Source organism: Coloeus monedula (assembly GCF_965178545.1).
Source record: "Coloeus monedula genome assembly, chromosome: Z".
In the NCBI taxonomy this organism is placed as follows: Eukaryota; Metazoa; Chordata; class Aves; order Passeriformes; family Corvidae; genus Coloeus; species Coloeus monedula.
Genome location: NC_138822.1, coordinates 1,709,911 through 1,730,984, shown reverse-complemented (window position 1 = coordinate 1,730,984; position 21,074 = coordinate 1,709,911). Strand labels below are relative to the sequence as shown.

The 21,074-nt window shown below is 41.7% G+C and overlaps 1 protein-coding gene across 1 annotated transcript in view; it reads right to left on the bottom strand.

Annotated features, from left to right (window-relative positions):
* Window positions 1–21,074, bottom strand: part of VCAN (versican) — a gene marked incomplete at both ends in the record, with an annotated part of 87,847 nt that overhangs the window by 53,924 nt on the left and 12,849 nt on the right. Inside the window, 3 exons of the mRNA XM_082302021.1 lie at window positions 8,506–8,799; window positions 18,458–18,585; window positions 18,711–18,885. Coding sequence (XP_082158147.1) covers window positions 8,506–8,799; window positions 18,458–18,585; window positions 18,711–18,885 — 597 coding nt within the window. The remainder of the gene's footprint in view (window positions 1–8,505; window positions 8,800–18,457; window positions 18,586–18,710; window positions 18,886–21,074) is intronic.

Sequence of the window (21,074 nt, the reverse complement as noted above, 5' to 3'; positions counted from 1 at the left end):
TTTTTTTAATTTTTTTTTTTTTTTTTAAATGGCAAAATGGAAAGGAGGCAGCAAAGTATCAAACTCTCCCCTCTAATCACAGGATCAGTTTCCTTAATGTGGATCGAACTGGCTTTGCAGCCAACATGAACACTCACTCAGGCTCCAGATGCCACACTTTGGGTGACCATCAGGATCACCCTCTGAACAAATATGAAAATGTAATACCCTCTAACAGAGCTAGAAAAAAATGAGGGCAATGTGGATAAATTTTTTAAAATCTGTGGAAAAAAAAGGTAACTTTATTTCATTGCTGCTGGGAAATTGTGTACACTCACTCACAACCGCTTACTCAGCTTCCAAATTTCCAAGAAATTCTTGGAAGTCCCAAGACTTCACATATTTATGCCTGGGATGCAGATACTTATTGTTCATGACTTATTATCTGCTAATGATTTGACAGAATAGGTACACATTTATTATGTCAACCTGCAAAAACACCAAGCATATTTGGTTTGCTTATATTAATAACTGAATCAATAAATATTCCCTTTATAGAGTGTTATAAGTAAAGCCCATATTTTTTAGGAGTTTATCAATAAACAGCCAGATTTTCTCCCATGGAAACTGTGTGCAGTTCAGCTCTGGTTAAAATCAACTAGAGGGCCTCTAAAGTCACTTAGTCAAAAAAATTATAGATAAGGTTTTTCACTCAGATCATTCAGGACTGCAAACTTATTTGAGTGGATAAAAAAGAACCCGACAGTGCTTCCTCAATGAGAAATCTACCCATGCAATATTTTTTTTTCCTATGTGAAAAGAAAAAAATAAACAAAGGGAAGGTTGCTTTTTTAATAGACAACACCAGTTTGAGCTGTCCTCCACTCCACCCAGATGTTTTGCATTACTGTACTCCTTGCATCATGCATGCAGTGTGCTATCTCCTTTGTCCTCCTTCTGCTTCAAGACATGAGGCAGATTTTCCTAATAAAATTCATGAACATATTAGCAGCAAGAAAGCAAATTATCTCACCAACAGCTGTTCGTTTTTTTTTTCCTTAATCAATTCCTCCTACATTGAAAAACATGCATGAAGTTGATTTTGAAAGGACTTTGCAGAGATACTATACTTTTTCACTATTTATTTCTTTTATGCTTTTACTGTACAGCATTTTCTTCCTCTTCTTTTCCACCATGGTTTAAACAAGGATTCAAAATAATGGAGCAATATTGAAACTTACTAATTTTTCAAAGAAATCAAACTGCACAACTTGAGACATGGTTTAACTTTGCAACTACCAGATAAGGATTTTAGTATGTGCTACTTAACTAATAATAATTTTGGGGTGTATTAGTGTACTTTATGGAGGAGAAATGTTTCTTTTTAAAATTATATGTATTATAATTTATACAGATACTTTTTCAACACTACCAGATCTACCCATGTACCTGACTTGAAGCACCTGAGCAGTTTTTCTGCACCCAGAAATATTGTTTATCTGTTTACCTTTAGATATGTACCTAAGATCCTGGAAGAACATACATCCTATAGACAGAGATTGTTTTGAGTCATTGCTAACACCCAGAACAACAAAAAATTGCTTTAAGTTGGAACAAAAGCTGGAAAAAGTGAATTCTTTCTGTGAATTACAGCCAAAATAAATTATTGCCAAATATAAGTAATGTTGAGGCACTCAAAATTAATTTTTGAAATCTTCGAGCCCAATTTGAGCACAATGCCTATGCAGAGAGCTGTTTTGCTTAATTTTTACATATTTTTATACGTTAAGTTTCTTCTTGGTGTCTGTTCCTTCCCTGCTACCAACCCTGGCAGAGAGGACACTCCTGAATGTTCCCTTGAGTCCAAAAGTTTTACCAGCTGGAGTTTAAATTACCGGCAGAACCTTCCAAGCTGAACAAGTCGAAGATTAAGAACAGATTAAAAAAAAGTTAAAAAAAAATCAGTGCCCCGAGTTACAGACCGAGTGAAAAACCTGTGATTATGGCACTGATCCAGTACCTGCTCATTCACGCCTTTCCAGAAGCAGTGGTGCCCAGGGGATGTGGGATTTCGTTCACAAATAACGAGACTTTTGGTAGCAGAATTCAAAATCTGACGGTGCAGCTGTAAGAATTTCCCTGTAACTCCAGGTGTAGACTCCCACTTACCTACACTCTGTTTCGACGTCGAAATCAAAAGCCAGATATAGGGAGAAAAATATGAAAACCTAAATGTAGCATCTGCTCCTGCTTACAAAGCATGTGCCATATCAGAGAAAACCAATGGAATTCTTCAAAAAACCAGACATTTGAAAGCTATCAGTCTGTCTTATTTGCAAGAAGAACTTAAAATGTAAAGCTTTGCATCCTCTTCACACCATTGCCCAAGGTCTTTTGTTCCAGCTAACAGCAGAGGCAGCAGCTCTTTTAGCTCAGTGAACACAAACACTCTTAAGTAAAACCACTCGCTGTTTCATAACTTCTGAAGTCAGATGGTTGAAGGGGGAAAGATACGTTATGTTATCTCCTGGTTTCCCCACATGCCAGTTTAGTTTGGTGAACAAATTATAACCTGCCAATCTATCCACAAAAGAACAATAGGAAAAAAGCATTTCTCTTTCCACATTATTATGAAAGTGCCAAAGAGACAAAAAAATTTAAAAAAAAAAAAACAGCAAGCCTCTTTAGTCAGCTCTTCCTAATTAAATGTGTAACCCAGCACCAAATTAAAGCAATAATCTTTGCTTTGTGGCCGCAAAAAACAACTGAAGAACAAAAAGGGCCAAGAATGTCACTTGGGTAAGAACTGACAGCAGAATTCTTGCTGCTTTGCTCCTCCCACTTCACGTGAAAGGAGGGAAATCACCCCGGTGTGTGGCATGGGAGATACCCAGGCCCCACAGAGGTAACGGAGCAAAGGTGACAAAGAACAAAATCAATTCGTCTTTTCTGCATTTCAGCACTTGGAGGAGTGGATCTTCCACCCCTTCACACTGTTGCTCCTGATCCTATCCTTGTTACCTGACCCAGCCAGCGACCTGAGGCAATGAAAGGAAATGCTTCCAGCTGTATCATCTTCTGTTTCCTCTCTCCCTCTGGCCACAGTGTTTGCACTTAGAGGTTGTTCTTAAAGCACCCAGTTTCAAATCGCTCAGGTAAATGCAAGTTCACTTGCTCTGGCAAAAGAAGCATCTCCTCCCCACGCTTCACCTCCTGGTGCTGCAAACAGCTGCTCCACGTACATCAGTCAGGTTGATAAATCAGGTTCTTTCTGCTCCTACTTTACGCAGCACTTAAAAGTTTGAGCTGCACCCAGCCACCACGTCCTTCCCCTCCTTCTCAGGGTGGGATACTGCTGAGATGTACAGCACAGGCTGATTTGGACTGAATTGAGATCCTCTTGCAGTTTCCAGCGTGGTCTGACTGAGCTCTCAAAACCCTGCGGCAGAGTGGGGTGAGGAAGATGCAGGGAGCTGTTGGTGTGTGCAGCCTCTGTGGTGTGTGCTTGTCACCATGAGCCCAGCAGAGAGAGGCAGGGATTTATTACAGCCACACCTGGTCCAAGAAATTACTGGGGATCTCTGCAGCTGTGCAGGTCTTGATAAACTGCATACCCGAGAGAAGCACAGAAATCTACCTTCCTAGGAAAATAATAAAAGGCTGCACAGCTGTTGCCTGGGGGTAATCTCTTTGCACAGCTTCACCTCCACAGAGAGGCAGCCTGAGCAGAGCCAGCAGCCCTGCGCATCCTGTGGTCAGTGCCCTGACCTTGGGATCCTTTCCTGCCCAAAGGCATTTGCCCATTCTGGTACTGGACTGTGAAATGGTGGAGCACACTGTCTTTATTATGCCAGGACTGTACTGTGCTTCTTCTGAGATAAATTTATTTTTGGGGGTTTTTTTCCCCTTCAGATTGGCAATCTTGCTCCTCGGGCGTCACCACGCCCTATGTCTTCATTATTCTGTGTCCATTCCCAAACTGATCAGAAATCCACAGATCTCCCATAGCACAGCCCCTGACATCAGGCTGGAAATAATTCCCTCATCCAGGAAATAGCTGGGACATGCAGCTACTGACGGTTGCTGTGGAGAAGGACAGAGCTGCCCAGCTATTCAAGGTTTTCCAAGCTAAGTCACATGCAGCAGAAGGGGAAGACAACGTTTCTCCTGCCAGCTTTTGAGCTGTGCCTAAAAGTCTTTATCCTTCCTGCTGCTGGACAAGAGGAGCACTGAGGATGTTTCCTGAGGCTGAGCCTGCAATCATGGTGGCTCATGCTGTAGGATGCCTCAAAACTCTGGAAAGGTCATAATTTCCTCTATTTCTTCTGTGAAATCGTGCTCTGATTTTGAGCTTTAGATGGATGAAGCATCAAAGCAAGAGGCCCTCAGTCCCAAACAGTGGCGGACTTGGATCCGCTCTTCATGGGGCTGTATTGAAGCAATCAAAGCAGTGTGGACTCCACTCCCAAAGAGCACACATGGCAACACCATCCCAGGACTGGAATTTTCCAATTTCCAGCTAAAATTAAATCACAATGCCAAACCAAAGTGGTATAACCAAGGAGAAGCAATAAAGGTGCACGAAACAAAGTCAAAATGAGAGAGGAAAATGGGAAAGAGAACGGACAAATCCAGAGCGAAACGGTCAACACGTGTTTTGAGTCAAGTAAAAAATGTTTTGCTGAAAGATTCGCCAAAATCAATACAGGTCTACGAAAGAATTCAGCTTTAACAAATCAGTGTTTCTCAGCAAAAAGGGGATTTGTGTTTCAAAAATTGAACCACCTCTGTGTACAAAGCTCATCAAATTCAGCTTTGTCGCAGGTATGTAAGTTAAAAACATACATTCATTTTGATTAGTGCATTTCTGGAGTGCAGTTTGTTCTACAGATGCTGGGGGATGAAAAGGCCTATCCAAAGCCAGCTGAAGTCTGTGACAAGATTTCTACAAAATCCAGTGAATTAGGCCTGGAGAGACTGGGAGGCTGAAGTACGGGATTAAATAAATCCCCTCCACCTCCCCACAAGAACCAATTATTAAATATGTATCTATTAAAAAGGATATTTTAATGATAAAATCCTTTAATCTCTTGTAAATTAGCATAAGTGCCCAGCAACAGCTGTTCATTTTTTTTTTTTTTAATTTAAACATGTTAATATAAGTCCTATATGTTAACAATGCTAACACTTGAAAAACTTTCCCTCTGATGACAGCTTCCAAGGAGCTGCAGGTACTTAATCATGTGTCTAATCTGAAGCCTCTTCAGGCCCCAGCAGATACATGATTAGGTATCTCTCAGAGACAAAAAAAAAAAAAAAAAAAAAAGAAGAAAAAAAAAGAAATAAAAGGTCTGGCAAAAGCCTTGGAGGGATGAAATGAAACACGCAGATAATGTTTCAGAAACTTAGACCCATGTGGTTTCTGAAGAGTGAAAAGCACTTGTGATCAAAGGGGAGAAAGTTTCAGGGGTTTTTTACAAGACTTTTTGATTTTAAATCATGTATTATTAGTCTGGGCCTCTCTTATTTTCATAAAGTCAAAACACTTCATACAATGTAATTTTGTAACCAGAACACTGCTGAAGTTAAAATCCTGAACTTAACTGTACTTTAAAAGTTGTCCAGGTTGGCTGCTGTACTGAAACTAGTGAATATCAATTTTAAATTGAATTTACTCCCTGAGTTTTTCATGTATTTCAATAAATACGATTTCTCTTTAAAAGCAAACAAAATGCTCAAAAACATGGATTGAGGTTTCTTTAAACCACAAATTGAAATTAATATTTTGGGATTTTCCACCAGAGAGACTAATAATCACGAAATAGGAGTGAGGAGCCTGAGCAGGGATGAAGAAGGAGATATCCCCTTTCCTAAAGGTACAACTTGTCTTTGTGATGACTGAAACAGCTGCCTGGTTTGGCACAGACCTCCTGTGCATGCCCAGGTGAGGAGAGAGACACACCAGTGCAGTGTGAGACACACAGTGAGGGCTTGGGGTTACACCCAGAGCCCATGTCTTGGACAGGACACTTTTGTCGTGGGAATTGCTGTGTGAAAGCTTCATGTCAACCCCAAAGCAGTCAGAGCTGGGGGACAGTGGATTTTGTGACAGGCTGCAACTTTGAAACGGAGATAATGGGAAGTTTCAGAAGAAACTTCCAGACAAAAGGTGATTTGAAACAAAGGGCTTAAATTCAAGCCTTCTGCTCTCATGCAGTGTCATTTTTTTTTATCCTCTCCCTTTTCCTGCCCCAAAGAAGGGACTGGCTCCAAGGCCCCAGTGGGAGAGAGTGACTCACTCTAAAGCCACTGCACCAGGCAGCTGCTTGAGATGTGGAGGACCAAGATGCTGGGCCGGGAGTCTCATTAGTCACCACTTGGATAAATCTTTTAGCAAAAGCAGTGAGGAGTCACAGCTGGCTCCTGTGAGATCCCAAGCACCTTCTGAGAGGCAGAAAGAGCTTTCAGTAACTTCTGAAATGTGCAGCAGACAGGCACCCTGAAGGAGGGTACAGCATGACACCCCTGCATTTCACTACAAAAAAGCAGATGTATCTGTCAAAACCTGAGTCCTCTAGCTGGCAGTGTTTAATTAATTCTGATATTTTGTTGTTTGTAATTGAAAGTGCTAGAGAGCTGCTCAATCTCTACCATATTGTTTTGGTTCTGTTGAGTCTTATTTTCTCTTGTAAAAGGTTTGATAGCCCTGGACTGTCTATTCCTGGGTTGCAAAGTGATGAAATATTTATTCTTTATATACCAAGGGCAGGACTTTGCAGGAAAACCCTTTCTATAAAAGGCAACAACCCAATACCTATCGAAGTCACTTTTAGAACAAATGGTACGTTACCACAAATTGTGCTAACTAAAACTTCTGGAAAGAACATTGTAAAGGCACATCTTGCTTGAAAGTGGCAAAATTCACAAAAACAAACAGCAGGTTGGAATTTGTCCTAACTAAAGACTAGCTTACAGGCAAAATGTTCAGTTCTTACCCCAGTCTTTCAGAGGGACTTATGAAATACACCCTCATTAAAGCCTTTTTTATCCACAACACTTTAAACAGGTCATAAACAATTTGGAGTAGGAACAGAAGGAGTGATATGACAAAACGCTGCTCTGCAGATTAGAGCACAGGCTCCTGAACTTAAGTCCTTTTTCCTGTAAGCAGTTCCATTAGGACTATTTCCACATGCAAAGTTTTGGAACATCATACCCACAAACTATAAAGGAAAATTAAAACAACAAACCAACAGTGTCTGAGAGCAGCCAAACCATAATGTTGCAGCAGATGTCCGGATTTGTTCTCAAAGAGTAAGATTTGCTCATAAAAGGGTCTTCAGTGCCTGAGCTTGAAAGATCTGCAGCTGCAGTAGGTTCACCATCCACAAAAATAGGGACAGTACAAACTGCACATTTCAAGCAGTTCTGAGTTACAGACACTGGACTGAGTTCAAAAAAACCTAAATATTCATAGTTAATGACCAAGTTCTGAACTCTTTTAACTCAACACAACGTTAATGTCAGTTGTGCTATTTGCAACAAGGAACTTCCTTGGACAGAGAGGCCTGCAGGGAAATTGTTGAGCTGTCCAGCCCTGCTGTGCTCCCAAGAAGGCTGCAACTCTCAGGGAAGCAGGATCTTCATCTGGGCAGGATATTCATCTGGTGAACCTTTTGGGACAACAGGAACCTGTGCAAGGAGAGGTTGCACCATAATAACAGAGCCAGGCAGCTGGGACTGAAGATAGATGAGGTTACAGGGGAATGCTTGAGCCCAAAGAAAGCTGACAGGTGTGGAGGACATCTGGTTTAGATTGGTGAAGTCTACCATGTGAATGTGGCAAGTGCTTGAAGTGTCTGCAAAAATACCAGGAGGGAAACAAGCAGCAGTAAGAAAGGCAATGTAGACTACCCAGTGGCCCATGAAACACTGAGTAAGAAAGAGAAAGAATATGATGGGACAATGTGCATGGGATCCAGAGATAGCTCCCAAATTACTGGAATATAAGAGACCTGAAAGTGGCCAGCCTTGTACACAGCCTGTAAACAGCTTCTCCTTCTGCCATCACTGGAGACAGAACATCCATCATTCACCTTTAGGACATTTCTTCTGTTCTTATCACAGAATCTGTGTGCTTGGAAGGGACCTCTGAAGACCATCTAGTCCAGCCCCCTGCCAAGGCAGAGTCACCTGGAGAAGGTGACATGTCCAGGTGAGCTTTGAATGTCTGCCTTGTGTCCACTGACATGATGCAAAGATACCAAGGTGCGCTCAGGCGCCAAAATACAGAGCACCCACAGGCTCACGGTGACTGTGGGTGTGTAAAAACACTGCTGAGGCTGAAATCTTACCTTGGAACTCTGCCTGTCTTCATCTGCCAATGTTATTTTAAGACATTCGGTTTAGCTTTTAAAAACCCGCGCGCCGCAAGAACCGAAACAAGACGCGCGTCAAAGAAACCGCGTCTCGCGGCAAGCATGCTGGAAATCACAACCGAGGAAAAAAAAAAAAATAAATGCTTACGTTCGTAGCAGTAGGCATCAAACTTGCTATCGGGGTAAGGGAAGCCTGTCTGGTTCTCATAGCGATACAGGGTTCTCACCCCAAGCAGACCCCCGCCGCACTGGGGCCGCGCCACGGAGGCCGGGTACCGGACGCTGCCGTCCGCCAGCCACCCGTAGTCGCACTGGTCAAAGCCGTTCCTCCAGGCCACGTAGAGGTTCCCCACGGAAGCCAGGACACCGCCTCGCTCCTCGCACAGCTCCCTAGCTTCCTCGAAGGTGAACTTCTCGGGGGCTGTGACATGGACCACTTCATCTGGAGGAGGAAACAAAGGAAAATGACAAAGGCTGAGTCGCACGTTCCGCCATAAACCAATCCAGATCAGTTCCAACCCCCCCAGAGTCCTGCAAGGTTGGGGCTTTTTCCCAAAACATGAGTATTCCTTTTCCTTAAAAAGAAATATAATCAGATAGCTGTAAACCAAATGTTCCAGGCTTGATTTGAAAGTTAAATTGTCACAAAGCATAAGCATTTATAAGCGAACCTTATGCCATGAAGTACACTGTGGCTGGACACTGAGTCCCTTCCTTGGTCTCTAGCAGAGATAACAGCAGCCCAGAGGCTCCCCTATGACCCCTGTTAGAGTAGATTTTGCAGCTCAGTGGAACCAATTAAATCCAGTCCATCAGAATTTACTTTTTCCATAAAGCAAATCTTCTACTTCTGCAAGTCTCCTACCTGGCCCTTTTAGGCATCACTAGAATCTCACTTTGAACACCCAAACAGTAGGAAATATTCTTCACTGGCTGCTCTAGAGCAGCTTCTAATGTCAGACTTCCATCAGTCTTCATCTTGCCCCATGTGGAAACAAAGGTGAGGAAATGCACAAGACATGTTGCATGCACAAAGCCCTCTTTGTGTGGAGAAGCTGAATTAGTCTAGAAAGTTGATAGTATAGTTTAGCTTCCAAGGAATAACAGTTTGTAAGTAATAGCCATCCAGCTGGAAACTAAAACAAAGCAAATAGCACATCTAATATTTTGCTTCCAAGGTAAATCACCATTTTGCAGTTGTCTTGGTTGCCTTATTCACCCAAACACTCAAGAAAATCAAGCCTCTCATGTTCATGTCCTGGGAATGAAGCAGTAAACTGACCCTTTTCCAGTTTTTGCCTAGACTTCTGGTGAAACCAACCAGACCTAAAACAAGCACGCAGCACAAATTCAAATTATTTGTTGCAAGACAGGGACTCCCTCCCTCAGGCACAGCAGGCCAGAACACAACAGCCACTGTTGCAGGAAAGCACTGCTTTTCCACGCTGGCCATGCAATCTGTCTCACCCCTGCACAGGTCTGAAGGGAACACAGACCCCGAGCAGTTTCATTCACATCAATATTACGCTTGTTTGGGGACTGAAAGGCACGCAAGTGTGAAAGGGGGCAAGGTGCCAGCTTTCTTTTTCCTCCTAGGTAGAGGCTCTGATTTGTTATTACAGCTGTAGCACCAATCCCATAGTGTGACTTTCTTTACACACGTTCTGTGGAGCTCCCAGCTTGGAGGCAGAGGGACAGAGGGTGTCTATTGGAGAGGGACAGATAAGGGAAGCAAAGAGCTGTTCGCTCTCAGAATGCTTCATTCAGCTCTTCAGACCACACAGAAAATGAGCAATTTTTGTTACATCCTTCTGCATCTGCCTGGCAGCTCTGGTGTCATGTCCAGCACAGAGTGATGGATGAAAGTTACCCCACGGTCCTGTCCCAAAAGCGACACCATCAAACAGGTGAAGGAGCTAAGAAAGGCCTCTCCAGAGCAGCCCTCTCTGCTCTGAGGACTGTTCACTGACCCTGTCACAGCAGCTATGATGTATATGAAAATTAGTAGCTAAAATGCAATTTAATTGCAATTATATACCAGATATCAGTCCAGTTAGATGATGAAGTGAGACAAGTGAAGAAGACCAAGGCATTGTCAGGATTTCTGGGAACAAAAATGGATCAAAAACTAATCCCACAGCATTCCCTCTGAGAGAAACTTACAGAATGCACAAGAAAATGGGTAAACGGTGCAAGATTACTAGAAAAGCAATCCTTCCATCAAGTGATTTGGATCACTGGCTCCAAATGGAGCTTATACAAAACATCATTAAAGTTAGTGCTGTTTATTCCTCTGAGCAGTCATCTGCACTCAGTTAAGGCAGAGAAACTTAGTGAGGGGTTATGTCTTGGTGTAAGATTTCCAAATGCAGGGTTCTTCTTTAAGAGAGGTCACTTTGCAGAGAACTGACTTATCCAAGCTATACTTTCTAGGCAGAAGTCTGCCTCAAATTTGCCTTGGAGTATGCCTGTATCTGCAATAGTGATAATCCTGCATACTTAAAAGATGGGTGTCATAGCTTTCTCTGTATTGAATACGTTCTGCTGACCCCACATGGGCTTATTTTGTTTGTCTCTTAAATTCAGCTATGGTCATACAGACACCATCTTTGTCACGGGTTGTTTTACCAAAAAAAAGGAAAAAAAAAAAAATTAAACTCTCCACCTATTTAAGGAAAAACACATCTTAACCAAAACAATCCAATAGGTGAAATCCAAAGAATTTGCCGCCTAATTGGTATATTCAATACCTTGCCACAATAACCTCACAAGGAAGGCAAAAAGGTAGCAGAGAAATCAGCAAAATTCTGTCATATACCAAGAAAATGCATATTTATTTCAGGAATGCTAGGGATAAGATAAAGGGCAAAGATGTTAAAACATGTCATCTTGTGATTGCTCCAGTTAGAGAGCATTTTTCTATGATTCCACAATTCTTATTTTTAAAAAATCAAGTAATGGGCAAAAGTCAGATGTAAAATAGCAGTAATTTACTCTAGGAGCTACGACTCCTCAATTTGTCTCTCCAGTTTGAAAATAGATTAAAATTTTGTGTGATTAAATGTGCACTTAATGTGCATAATAATTGTTGGGATGAAATGTGAAAAACAAAGAAAGAGTTTAATAAAGGCCTTGCTTGATAAATAAATCCAGAAACACTTTAAAAAGTTAAAAAGTTTGTTCTGCAATCTTCGAATAACACCTTACCAAAAAAAAAAAAAAAAAAAAGAAAGGTTTTTTCCTGGGGTTTCTTGAGACATTCACTTCCAGCATGTGACTGAAACATCCTGACTCCTTCAAAGTATCAAAGAGAAAAGGACTTGAGCCTTGCACAGAATTTTCCTCTAAAAACCAAGAAAATTCTGCAGTTAATGAAATGTATTCAATCCATGCAGTCTCTACAATTTACTCCTGTTTTTGAAAGCACAGCGGTTTCCATATTTAACAGGAGGACTGATCCAGCCACGCTCTTACAGTGTTTTTATTATGATGACTGGAAGCACCTCAATTTACCAGCCAAAACACTGAAAACAAGGAAATTAAGAGGGAAAACTCATCTGCTCGACAAACACATGACATAGCCACCAACACCAGGCAGGGCAAATTCAATTCTGCGTGTGTTGAACAGCCACGTGCAATGTTTTTATAGCTGGAGCACACCCTGAGCAACTCAGCAATATTGTGCAGGCAAAGCCCAGGGCTTAGGCCAGCAGATGAAGAAAAACTGGTCCTGCAGTACCAGGGGGGTGGGGTGCAGAACGTGACAGTGTTTAGGCTGCAGACAATAATGTAATGTGTGTTATTGCTGGCTCCTGTTCCAAACCAAGCTTCAGGCTGATGGAGCAGCCTCAGCGGTCACAGCACTCCAAGAATCCCCAGGATATTCCTCTTACACGTGTTTGTTTAGCTTGGTCAAAAGAGACACCTGATGAAAGTCATGCTTTTTTCTATCTCTTTCCAAAATATCAGGGCAGATGAAGAAGTCAGGTTTTTCTCTTGAAGACAAAAGCTGATTCTCCTACAACCCCTGAGGAAAAGGTTTAAGATTTACAAGACTTATCAGCTGATTTTATAGGAAGTTTAATTGCTTTGGTTCTCTTCTGAGGAGATGTCTCAGTGAGCTGGGCATGTTGGTAGATGTGAATGTCATTAATCACACATCTGAAAAGCAAGGTGGGAAGAAGGGCAGGCTAGAATCAAAGCCAGGGGCCAGCACACCACCTGTGTTGTCTGGGGCAGACATAAAGGATCTGGATCCAAGCCCTCCAGCACAAACAGAACCAGCAACTTCTTTTTCTGCAGATGAAAACACGGAGGAAAGTTAAGGGGTTGGTGGACTGCTGCTTCCTAGAGGAGATCTTTGAGCCTGACTATGTGGCACTCTCATCCCAGAGCAGAGCATCATCCCCACTACTTCACACGCCACCGAGCCAGGCAGAGTAAAAGTCCCCTGCGCCTGGCAGGTGAAGGGATCATGTGCAAGTCTGTGACAGAAGTTTTACAGCGGTCTCAATGATTCTCCCAAACTCCAGAGAAGCTTAGGAGGGTATCTCCTTCTGAGTGCTTTTTGCACATCTGCTTTTAACCAACTGCTGTGGATGGTACTGGCCAAGTACCTGTGCCATGTCCTTGTTGTTACCCAGTTCATGTGAGGGAACGACAAATACTCAGGTTTGTGATATTTTCAGTCTTTTCCCCCATTTTGCTCTCCAAGACAATCCAGAGCCTTCATTAGGATATGGTTTAATGGTGAACATGGAGGTGGTGCTGGGTTGATGGTTGGACTTGATGACCTCAAAAGTCTTGCCCAGCCTTAATGATCTATGATTCTGTGATTATTACTGTCCCATCTGGAATTTGGTGAGATTTGCCTTGTGGTTGGGTGCTCAGATTGTACAACCTTCACTGTCATCTAAAGCCAGACATCAGAAAATGCAGAGGGATATTAAATACACAACAAGCTAATCATTCCCCACAGGAGGAAATGCTTAACTCTCACTAGCTTTAAATAAAAACAAGACAAAAAAGTTCCGGTGCCTTTTGGTTTCTAGCTCCTCGGTGGTGTTTTTGTTTAAGGAGAAGAAAAACTATCTCCCACTAAGGATTTGGCACTTCCTTTTTTTTTTTTTTTTTTGGAGCATAATGTGCCTGTGCTGAACTCCAGACCTGTTTGTTTGTTTGTTTCTGAGAGACGGAACCCACCACATTCATCAAGCAGAGATGTCCTTTGGGAGCGTTAGAGCTCCTGGGTTCTGTGACTACAGCTGCAGATAAGGATTCTCTGGGTCAGATATGAAAATTGGCTAAAAGTGACAAAATGCCATCTTTTCTGATGTTATACAGAGCATTCTAAGGGCATTTTCTCACCTGCACCTGTAACCTGTAGTGACTGCTCCACATAACAGGTTAGCCACAGCCACGTGGTTGGCAAGTCAAAGGCATGAGACACTGCCTCCATGACTTTCTTTTCCTCAGAAATGTGGAATCTGTTCAAAACTTCATTCCTAGGACACAGTCAAGTGTGCAAACAAGAAGGAATGCCATCATCACTTTGAGGACTAAAGCCTTGTGTCTTCAGGACCAAGTACTTCCATGTCCCCCTCCTCTCTTTCTGTGCTGTTCAGGGCTGGTTCTCTGACATACCAGCGTAATAAAGAGGTGTCTTTAACAAAGTCACTAATTACCAAAACCACTCTGCAGGGCTGGGAAACCACAAGCATCTAAGCAGCTTGGTTCAACTTTAAAGCAGGAGGCTGCACAAGAAGAAGAAGTCTTTTTCTCTTGCACGTCAGAACAAGTCAGTTGATTCCCTTTGATGCACAGCAGAAATTATTTAACTAAACTCTCCTGGATGTCTTGAGTCTGTTCTGTGCAAACCTATTGGCTGAACAGGAATCCTCTCAAGAACTTAACCCTGCGTGATGTCACCAGATCCAAGGCTGGATCAGTGTCCAATATAATGGAAAGGCTCATAATTCTACCACAGGCCCTGAACTAGACAAAAAAGCTGCTTTTCTCTGTGTCCCCATTTTGAAACCTATTCTAGTTGTTGCTCCAGAATCAGAACAGACTCCAGAGAAGATCTGTAGCTGCCCAAAACACACAAGCAACTTCTCACCTGAGGCCACATTTTAGACTCTGACTCCTTTAATTACGACCATCATTCCCACAGAAATTTCCATGACAATAGCAAAACCGCATGAGAGTAGGTGGAAAGTATTCAAAGGACATCTGGTTTTGGTTTTTATCCTTCTTGCCTGCGCTCACTGTGGGGGGGGAGATGGTGCGTGGAAGGCAGGCTGTATAATCTTCCCCACAGACCCCCCAAAAATAACTCTGTTAGCGTGAGTGCCCCATCAGCACATGGCAGAGGCTTGTCAGGCATACGTGGGTTCTGAGGGGGTCTGGCCAGGAGACAATCCTGATGGGGTGGTTTGTGCTTTGGCTCAGCACAGGCCCTCACTCCACCAGTGGGCTTTGGTGAGCGTTTTATCTCCATCTCTAGCACCACAGTGCTGTCAAACTAACCACACACTCCTTATCTGAAGAATTCAAACTCTCTCTCCCCCACCACCCACCTCCATCCAAGGGATTATTTCACAGGAGACACCCCTTCAGCTGGTGGTGTTAAGAGATCCTCACCCGAACCTTTGCAGCTCAATCTCTTTAAATTAAACTCTTTAATAGTAAATCATCTCCTGCAGTTAAAAGTATCCTAAATGTTTCTGTTAGTGCTTGGTACACTGAAATATGAGATGAAATATGAGGAATGTAAAACAGTTTGTAATAAGAGACCATGCCCAGTACCTTTCAAATGATACTTTGACTCCAGGCTCTCGTTTTTTTCTCTAGGAGCTCAGAAATTTTCAATCCTTCCCATAGTTATTCTTCTGTCTGTTGCAGCAAAACTCATACTATTTAAATTAGAATTGTGCAGTCTTTAATCTCTCTGGCTTTCCTCAGAACAAGGAAATGGTAAGAGTTAGCCTAGACAACTGGTTTCAATTTAGGCTAATAGTTTGTGATTTAAGGAGAAATCCATGCCTCTGGCTAACTTCCTGATTCCATACGGCCAAAAAGGAGTAAAATTGAGATGGAGCTGCTCCTACAAATCCTCAGTGCAAATACCCAAATTAGTACTGCAAATTCAATGCACATTTATTTTAAAATGTATTGCAAAGAATTCCCACCACCATTTATGGCCTTCTGGGGTAACACACCAATAGCAGCCAACAGACCAATAACTGTTCAATGACTTCCATGGTGACATCCTCGCTATAGCCCAAATTTTGATATCATTAGTCAGGCACCAGCTTGTGCCATGAATAGTCATTCCACTGACACAGACCCTCCAAATAAGGCCCTCTTTAGTGCAAGCAAGTCTAACAGATTTGGCACTGAATCAGAGCAGGGTACAGACATGAGCTTTAAAACTCACATGGAAAAAGTTGTATTTAAGCACACCCTAAGCACCATGGATTCATTTTGCTTGGAATTAAGTTATGAGCTAAGAGTCAAACCTTGCAGGGTCAACCTTTGGTAGACAGGACCGTCAGAAATCTGGCAGAATCTTAATTCTTGAACTATGAGTTTTCTACCAATACAGCAACCTAGTTTAGTTCAACTTTCCCATAACTCCATTGACATTCTGTCTAAATTTCTATCTTCTGTGCACGAGTTGTTCTGAAGTATAAACTCACAGATGCTGTGTATCTACTAAAAAGCTCCTCCTCATTTGAAATTAACCTCTGTCCTAACAAAAACTGCTCCTGTTACACAGACAAAGCCACCTTGGCTCCTCAGCCCCACCTGAAAAAGGAAAGTTTAGCTCAGAGGCGCAAGTTTTTGTGGAGGCACTGAGGAATAATTTATCCTGCACTACACCATGATGTGGCACTCTCTTCCTAGCATGTGCCTGTTTCTCCTCATCCAAACTGAGTAAGTTAACTTCTCTGCATGTCAGCAGAACATAGCTATACTGTTTCTATTTCTTATATCCATAAACTCCTTCTGGAGGCCACTCCTGATCATTTGAAAACTTCTGAGAGAATGAGAAAAAATAAAATCTCTCTCACACACACAAACCAACAAACAAACCAACCAACCAACCAAAAATACCCCAAAAAAAGAGCCCCAACCAAACAAAACAAAACCAAAACAACAATAAAAGGGGAAAAATACAGTTGGGGAGTGTCTTTGGCTAACTATTATAATAATAATCTGGCATTAAACTTGTTCACTATAACGAATGCAATATAATGAACCAAATCTCTACAATACTGTGCTTTGGCTTACATATCCATTAAAATCTGGGTGTTCCATGTGCAAGCAGATCACCACAGTCCAGCTGATAGGCCTCAGTGCATATGTTTAAACAGATCATCACCCACAGCAGTAGGACAGGAGTGCAGATGCATGCAGAGAGGGAAACCAGGTCATAAATCTTGGTAAATGAAATTTTATAACAAAGAAGAACCAATTAATGTCCATGACAAATTGAGGACCTGTGCATTTTCACCCATGAGGACTGCACAGTAACTGCAACCTCTTTGAACCACACAGCAGTCTGGTTCCAGGTTGTTCCAAGCACAGACCATCAACCTCAGTGAAAAATGCTGCAGTTTTGACTTGTTCTCAGATTTATTTTTGAAAGTTTAGTGAGAACTTTTGACCCTGAGAAATCACTGTCTCACACACACCCAGGATAAGCTTCTCTGTATTAGTTACACTTCTCTGTTCTTAAAGAAGGAAAGGAACAAGGGATTGTTCTTCACCCAGGAATGATGCAGATTGGCTTTTTGACCAAAACTTCTTTTTATAAGCTAGGAAAAACACAAACTGAATTTAAAAGCCTTGATTTAGAGGTGATTCAGAATCCAATCCCATCAAGGACTGATGGGAGGATCAAATGTCATGAATTGCAGATGTTCACAGCTGCTGCTCACTGACAGATATAAATGGGACATAACTAAAATTTAGACAATGAAAAGCACTAAAGAAAATTCTGTCACTTAATTTTCAAATTCAACTTTCAAGTTCTCAACCTAATGTATTTTCTGGAGGCTTTGCAATACCTGTGTTGCTTGTATTGTGTAAATCTCCAAGTTGTCTAGGACACATCTTCAGCTACTAAAAATAAAACACTTACAGATTTCAGTGACTAAAATCTCTGTAAGTCACTAGCAGGAGAAAAATTTGCATGACCCAATCTATATCTTATCTAAAACAGATTACAAAAAACACTGAGCACCTGCATTTTGCAGTAGCTTTTTAAAAATATATGTACACTTACAAAGTCAGGCTTGCTCAGAGCCAAGGCTGATTTATTGTTTTGCTGACTGCAAGAGCACTAAATTAAACGTGTAACAGCCAAGGGTCATCCCTGAAGATGTTTCATTCGGAATTATCAGGGGTTTTTTTAGAAAGGAACAGTGGAATGGAGTAAAAACCTGTCAAACAGAAGCAGTGTGACACACTGAGGGCACCGTAGTAAGTGGAAAATGTACTTTAGTCCTGGTTGCAAAGTATTTCTGTAATAATTTTACTAAACAAGATCCAAAAGCAACATATTTTTTTTCTTGTTTGTTTCTGAATCTGAGATGACCCCTTATTGAAAAGATATTATTAACCATAGATGGCAATTCAATATCTGTCTAATTTTATGTCATGGACATATAAAAAGACTTAATTACACACTTTATGAACTATAATACAGTTAGCAATACACTGTATCTATCTTTGTATATACTTATATATAGCATATATCGTTTCTCAAACATTAAATGCGTTTCTTTGAAAATACTTTTATATAACATTCAAAAAATAAGACTCTTCAACAGCAACTTTTGTGAGATCTCCTGCACTAACTATAGGCAGCTTTTAACCCTGACTGCCTCTTTGCAGACTCCACACTGTCCTTTAATTAAGACCTGCAAGACCACAAACTGTAGGTTCCCTCCATCCGGCAGTCCCCTTCAGATTCAGGGCAGTCAAAACTTATTTTAAACAGAATTTCCTATTTCTCTGCTCTTCCACATTAGGCTCCCCAGTCACTTCTTAGGTCTTGCAGTGCCCTTTCAGGCATTGCAGGCCCATCTCACCTTCCATGCGTTCCACGTAGCAATAAACATCGTAAGTCTCGTTGGGGAAGCGCCGCCCGTATGTCCTGACTCCTTTCTTTCCCATTTTATCTCCAAAGCAGCCAACTCGTGGATGTCTAATTGGATACCTGGAAAGGCAGGAAATTTATCATTACGGCAAGACAGCAGTTTAAACCTGCGCAGCCAAGGCACGCAAATTTCGGGGAAAAGCGTGAAACCTTTTGAACCTTTTCAAACCTTTTGAAACGCTCACCTGACAGTCTGGTCAGACACCCAGCCAGCATCACACTGCTCAAACCCATCCTCGTAGGCTGCCTTCAGCTGCTCCGGGCTGGCCATGACGGCGCCGTTGTCCCGACAGGTCTGGTGGGCTTGTGTGAAATTCAGGGTGTACCGGCTGGTGGCGGCTCGGTAGTGGAACACGACACCTGCGAAGGCAAAAGCCCCCCGTTAGTGGCACATTTTGCGTCATTTCTGCAGCCATCACCGCTCTGTAGCCTTACCCAGGTCACAGTGCTGAAAACAGGTGGGTAGAATGAAAAATATAAAAAGGTGAGAGATGTTACGGTACCAATGATGCTCCCCCTCTAGTGGCTGCTGCCGGTAATGACAAAATACCCCCCAAAAAGTGCTTTTTGGAGCAGATTTGTTAATCAGTGACGGGCCTGTTGTGTGTTGCTATGCATCAAAGATTGCTACAAATATAGCATTTATCAATAGATGGCTTTTGGTCAATTTTTCATAGCCATGTTTTTGTGCACGCGCTACAAACGGTACAAACAAAAAAAGCGCGCTTTTATTTGGGGTTCTTCTGGTTCTGAAAAGGACCTTGACAATTTCAGCAGTTTCTGGAGCATGTCAGACCTTTGGAGAGGGAACCCTGGAGTGAAGATGGTTTTGTTTAAAACAGGATCTGTCTAGAAGCCACCTTCTATTTTCTACACACACACAATTCCCACTGAATTTGACAACAGCTAGAACAAACCATAAAGGGCACTGAAGTGGCAGAAAACAGTCATTTCACCTTGCAAAATCATTTCCCCCTATTACCACTGTCTTTTACAGTTTAGCATCAAAGGCATGTCTCTTGCAATACCTCACTTACTGTGCTCTAAAATCCTCAGAAGCATTTCAACACCATAAAACATCCAGAGAATGGAAACAAAACAAAAAACCCCTAAACCATAAAATGTTCGTTTTTCCTGATGGTTTTACTGGAGTACTTCATGATGAGGAAACAACATACTGTAGCACAGTTTGGGAAAACAGTGATATTGTAGCAATAATTAATTTTACAACAAGTCTTTGCGGTTAGAGAAAGTCTGCTAATTTACAAGCAAATACAAATACAGGCCACTTAGAAGATTGTTGATGCAAGATGTTCCAATGTATTTAGAAAACTTTTTCTCATGAAAACGAATCCAGTAAAATTTTGCCAGTCATCAAAAATCTACATATAGCCAATAAGTAGAAAATAGACATTTTTCTTCTTGTCGTGATTCACTAAGAAATCAATAGAGAAAATATTATCTGAAAACTACTCAGCCATCAGACATCATTTTTTTATCAAATCTACTTGCAGAGACACAGGAAATAAAAGAGGAAAGGCTGGGAATCCCCATATTTCATAGGCAGTCACCAGCTGCAGCCACTAACTGGAAGCTTGCAGACCATCAGCATCCCCATAAAATACCTTTCAGATCTAACAAAACCCATCAGAAACAGCTTCTTCCGGGCAACAGTGTGATTTCAGCTTCAGATGGATCCAAGTGTTGTTTGGCAACAGTGGCAAGTGAAGAATACACCCCGGAAAATTATGGCTGTGTTTGTATCACTGCACTAAATTTTCCAGGTGCCTGAAATTCAGCCATTAAGGGTGTTAAATTGTTAGGTTATTTCACTGCATTACTTGGCCCTGGCCCCACAACACCATTCCAAACAATTTCTGGGTGGATTTCAAGAACAAGCAGAGAACAGGGACAGCTTCCAAAGGGCATCTTCATCCTGTGCTGGGAGCCAAAGGAGTGTTTCAGTGTGGATGGGGGACACCCTGCTCCACACAGCCTCACTGCTAAACCACCCCACAACACAGAGCTAGGCAGCACCAACATTTAAACCTTAAAATAGCAAAAAAATATTACCTGGAGATTTCTATTTTTTTAACATTCAGTATGCATAGAAGTATTTATTTTAATATATTCAGAATTTAGTAACAGTGGTTGACACTGTGAGCAGAACACCTGCTGGTATAAATGAGCATTGCTATATCAGTAGTACTGCAGTAAATAAAAACACGAGTTCAAGTGGCCTGCTTGGTGTTCTGGATCTAGACTTTAAAAACGGGCAACAGAGCTCACAACAGGAGCAGATAAAATATTTTTTCATATCTATAAGCCCATAATAATATCCACAAGCTCGGCATCTGGCTTTACTGTATGTTATTTTTGAGCATATACAAACACTTTAAAACTTTTCTTTGATAACATTGGTGTTTCTGTAATAAAGCATGTTTGATGCTGAGTCAGAAATGCCCAAGTATATGAAGCAATTTGTGGGTTCAGTTAATTGCTTTAATCCGAATTTAAATGTATTTTGTACGAATTTGAATTGTCTCTTT